Here is a 4,906-nt window from a genome sequence, read left to right as displayed (position 1 = left end):
CCTCCCATTGCTCATACAACATCCCCTTTTTCATCTGAGGACTTCCTCAATCGAGAACTATTCCTGCCTAAGAGGAGGAGGAGCCAGTGTCTCACATCCACTCTCTTCTTCAGGGAATAATCCGTGGGGGTGTGCCATGCCCAATGGGGCCTGCCCTGCAGTGGCATCCCCGAAGCTGAGTCTGTGATCTGGTGTGGCCTGTGGGGAGCCCCGAAATTCTCCATGCTATGGCAATAGCCCACTGGACTGACCTAAGCAAGTTACACTTTGTCTTCCTTTCTCTACCTACAAGCTCCCTCTCCTGACCTAGGGAGACAGACATCTAGGAGATGCCCGGATGCACAGGAACTCAGAAAGAATCAGAGAAGCTGACTTCGTATACAAAACAGCTTTATTAAAAATTTGGCTATTAGGAAACAAAGCCTTCATAAGGGTTCTTTCAAAAAATACAAATTTTAAATAAATGTGTCAGAAACGTGGCAGCCAGAAACACCTGTCACAGCCACAATTTTGGGGGAGGAGGTTCCCAGAGCCCCAAGAGGCTGGGCACAGGGGTCTTTGGATGCCTACAGGACCTGGTAATAGATCTACCAGGCAAGGGTCCTGACTCAGTTTTCCTTTCCTTGGAAAAATGGAAAGAACCTGGCAAGTGTAGGAAATTCTGAGTCTGAAGCAGAAAGGCACAAAATACATTTGTAAGGCAGGACTGCTAAATCCAGCCCTGAGGCACATGGAGCAGATGAATGCGGTGATGAGAGCCGTATGCTCCCAGTTCTGGCCTAGTTCCTGATGGTCCACCTCTGGGTTTGGCAAGTTAAGGTGAATCAAGTGAATTGTACAGTCCTTACAGCCAGGGGCCTGGAACCAGTCTGAAGAACAGATGTGTTGCTTCACTGACATCTGGCTCTGCCAGGGCAAGAACGATCACACCGGTCCCCAAGAAATCCCAATGGGGATCACCAGGATTCCTGTCCAACCCTGTCTTCTGAGCTACTGTGGGCACCCACCCAGGGTAAGGAACTTCTGAGGGCAGACATCTGGACAAACTCCAGGCTTCAGCACCAGGGTTTCTCTAAATGGCAGGCACAAGGAGCTGGCATTGTCAAAACCGGTCCCCAACAGCTGCTGGCTCATACCCATGGTCACTGGTGACAGGCTTCCCTGGTGACATTAGGCAGTGGGTAGGCAAAGAGGGAAAAGTCCAGGATATACTTAGGCAGCACGTCCTGCAGCAGAGCCGGTGGGGCACTGCAGAGGTGATAGTGCAGGCTTTCGCGGCTGGCAGGCCGGTACCAGGCCTGGCGAGCCGGGAATCGGACATGGGGTGGTGCCCGCACCCACTCCAGCACCTGGTTGGCATCAGTCTCTAGCCTCTCATAGGATCCTACGAAGTCATAGTGCACGGCACAAGGCTGGCACAGGTGGTACACGGGCATCCAGTGCTCATTCATGCGCTCAGTGTCCTCATCCACTAAGTATCTCAGGAACTCGGGGAAGGTGACATCGTCCCCTGCAGGGCTGGGTCCCGCTCCCGCCCTGTACCGCCTCACGATCTCAGCCCCATAGCGCTGCTGGTACTCTCGGATCTCGCCAAACTTGTTGCGGTAAGCCGAGAGAAGGCGTTCCAAGGGATCCCTCACAAACAGAAACTTGAAGTAGTGCTGCAGGCGGTAACGAATCTCCTCGGGCCGCAGGTCTGCCAGGAACACCAGGTCATTACGGTGATCCATCTTGAGGCGGACGTCCACGCTGTGCAGCACGCCAGCTAGCACCTTCAGCACCCGCTTCCAGTTAGAGCAGGCCACCTTGGGGACGTAGCAATAGAGGAAGCGGTAGCGGTCACTCACGAGGATGTGGCGCAGCAAGGTGCGCCGCTGCCCCAACGGCAAGTCCCAGGGGTCCCGAGGCATACCTGGTTGTCCGCACACTGCCCGCAAGGTCCGGTTCCGGATGTCTTGCCTCACCTGCAAGTCTGAGTCTTCGGCATTCAAGGACAGCCCCCCGGTCCGGGAGACTGTCCCGCGCCAGGCCGAGCCCTCGCGAATGGGAGGGTGCAGGGGAAGGGGCTTCATCTCAGCCAAGATGCCCCGCTCTATCATGAGCAGCAGCCCGCTGGAGGCCACGATCACCGCAAACATCAGCATGGACGGCAGCAGCAGAGGAGGGCCCCCTAGTCCTGCCCGGGCTCTGCCCAGTGGGGCCCGCCTCACCGCCCGGCCCAGGGGCTCGGCGCCATTTGGGGCCGCCAGCGGGGTCATCGGGCGGGGGAACATTGTGCTCCGGAGGTGGGGGCCTGCGCGAGCCGGGCGGATCCGAGGGCTGTCTGCTGGGAGTGGGGCTTGGCCTGGGGGCGGGCGCTGAGGGTTTGGGCCACAAGCTCCGGGAGAGGATCCGGGAGAGGAGCGCTGGCGGGAGGCCCCGGCGCGCAGGGGTGACCGGCTGCCAGGCGGAGGCGCCGGAGCGGACGGCGGGCGGCGGGCGGGCTCGGCTAGGGACCGGGGCCGGATGTCCCGCCCGGCAGCTCTCCTCCCCCGGCCCAGCCGTCACACAGGCGCGGGGGCGGGCCCAGCCGGGGGCGGAGAGAGGGGCGGGCGCCCTGCAGGGAGCAGGCTGGGAGGGCGTAAGCAGACCCCCACCCGGGAGAGGGCGCCTGAACCAGGGCGGTCTTGGTCCTCCGGGTGCCGGGGACAAAAGCTCCGAGGTCCCGAAGGTAGAAAAGACTCAGGCCGCGGCGCGTGCCCTCAAGTAGCTGGACGGAGAGGACATGCACCCAACACTGCCGCATACTCTGACCTGGCGAAGTCCGCCCTTACGAAGAGTGACTCTGGAGAAAGCACCCTCTCCCCCGCCCCGCCACTGCTCTCCTAGAATCCAGACTTTGGAGAGGCCCATCTTTCTTGCTTGAAGCAGAGTCTCCAGTGTGTTCCCCTTACCCACCCTGTCCCAGCCACTCCAGTAAAGAGGAACAAGGCTGTCAGGCACTGACCAGAGGCTCATCTCCATGGTGACTCCTAGATTTAACAGTACCTGGCAGATTAGTGTTCATCCACTGGTAATGTTGCAGTGTCTGAAAATGGAATCTCTCCCATCTGTCTTCCCTTCCCCAGCCTGAAAGGTGGGATAACTGGGACACTCTGGTGAGGGTCCAATGACTAGGTGCCTGGTAACTGACCACTGATGTGGTCAGCACACAGTTTAAAGGGTGAGGAGCTGGGGGCTGAGCAGCAGCTTCTTTGCCTGGAGCCAAACATGCTAATCGGCACCAGGCTGGCCACATGGGCTAGAGGCAGATATGGGAATGCCTTAAATGTTAGTGGTCAGCCTGTTCCCACCCGAACTGGGCACTTCACTAAGTATCCAGACCTCATTATGTGTGGGGAGCCAAGGAGGCTCTGAAACAGTAGTGATGTGATTAGAACTCACATTTATTGAGGCAGGTGCCTTCTCAGTGCTTTGTATTCTCTTTTTCAGGTAACAGTCACCCTGGGAGGTTAGTACTATGGGCATTCCCATTGTACAGCTTGAGAAACAGAGGCTCAGGGAAGCTGAGACTCTGTATGAGTCAATCTGATTCTAGAACCTAAATTTCTAATCTCAGTCCTTCAGAGATGAATGGAGCACAAACATGAAATGGTTGGGAGGAAGCAGCCTGCACGCTGTACCGAGGGAGTGATGGAACTGGGGAAGATGCCAGAGGATTTGAGTTTAGTGGGAGAATGACGCTGTTGACCAGATGAATTCAGGATGAGGGGTTTTGAGGAATGAGATAAAGCTAGAGGACGAACCTGAATGACCCCCCCAATCCTACCAATGTGAGAGCACGCACTATGAGCTAGAGCAACGAATGGGAAGCCTGGTGTCCTCCCAGGTCTTCAGAGTAGGCTCCCCACACCCCACTGCCCGAAAGCTGAGGTGCATCTCAGGATGCCATTCCATTCACTGATTTAGAAGTTTGCATGTGTTCAACCTTCACCAAACTGCTCCTTGCTCCCAAAGGCACTGAAGGTAGATTTCTGGTAGTGGGGTCATTTTCTACTGAAAAAAACTTTTTAAAAAAAATATGTACCTCTCATACTAAGGAAAAAACTGATTTAATTTGGCACGTACTTATTTCTCTGCATGTTTTTCTGTTAGCAGTCATAGTGAGGCAGCATGAGTACAGGAATAGTTACCTCTGGGGGAGTCCTTGGGCAAGGTACTTGTCTTCACCAGTTTCCTGTCTGTGAAATGATAGGATACCACCCATCTCAGGGGACTCCTGTGAACAGCACACTGATAGTGGTGCTATTAGATCCATGGTGCTGTCCATGCCCCTAACTTCTATGAAAATGCATCTGCCCACGTCCTTACCAAAATGCAAGAGGGTTGGGCAGCTATACTCTGCCTCCTAGGAACTCCCATGGCCTCACAGCCACCCCACCTTGAGCATGGTCAACACTGAGGTGCTGGGGCTGTGGTGAAGAGGGATCCAGGCAGTCACAAACGCTTGGCTCTATGATGTAGCCTTCATTCCCTCAGCAAGGAGTGCCCATTGCTAGATACAGACAGAGACCCTAGGCCAGTTTCTGCTGGCCAGCTTCCCAAGGACATGACCCAAGGTGATGAGGTGATATCTTCACTGTGCACCTAAGTGGGGACCAGTTCTCAGGTCACTGGCCAGGTGAAGGCCAGAAACCCAAGGATTTCACACAGCCCAGGCAGGTGGTTCCAGCTACCACGATGCTAATTAGTCAACTGCAAGTTCCCATTCCCTGTCTCCTCTCCTCTGCTTTCCCCCTACTTTCCTGCCCTCTTCACATAGTGGCACTAGTGAGCCCCTGCACTCTAGGTATTAAGAGCAACCGCCCCAAGATAAAGTGAGCCCTTCTGTACTCACATATAAAAAGATGACAGGACACAGAGGAAA

The 4,906-nt window shown here is 55.6% G+C and overlaps 1 protein-coding gene across 1 annotated transcript; it reads right to left on the bottom strand.

The window, feature by feature from the left end:
- Positions 1-373: 373 nt before the first annotated feature.
- On the bottom strand, positions 374-2,521 carry CHST14 (carbohydrate sulfotransferase 14). Its single transcript, XM_011354910.2, has one exon. It carries the CDS (start codon positions 2,271-2,273, stop codon positions 1,143-1,145), a length of 1,131 nt encoding a protein of 376 aa, XP_011353212.1. The 5' UTR covers positions 2,274-2,521; the 3' UTR covers positions 374-1,142.
- Positions 2,522-4,906: the final 2,385 nt, after the last annotated feature.

This window comes from Pteropus vampyrus, unplaced genomic scaffold (assembly GCF_000151845.1).
Source record: "Pteropus vampyrus isolate Shadow unplaced genomic scaffold, Pvam_2.0 Scaffold19, whole genome shotgun sequence".
Lineage (NCBI taxonomy): Eukaryota > Metazoa > Chordata > Mammalia > Chiroptera > Pteropodidae > Pteropus > Pteropus vampyrus.
This window is presented reverse-complemented; position numbering and strand designations above follow the sequence as displayed.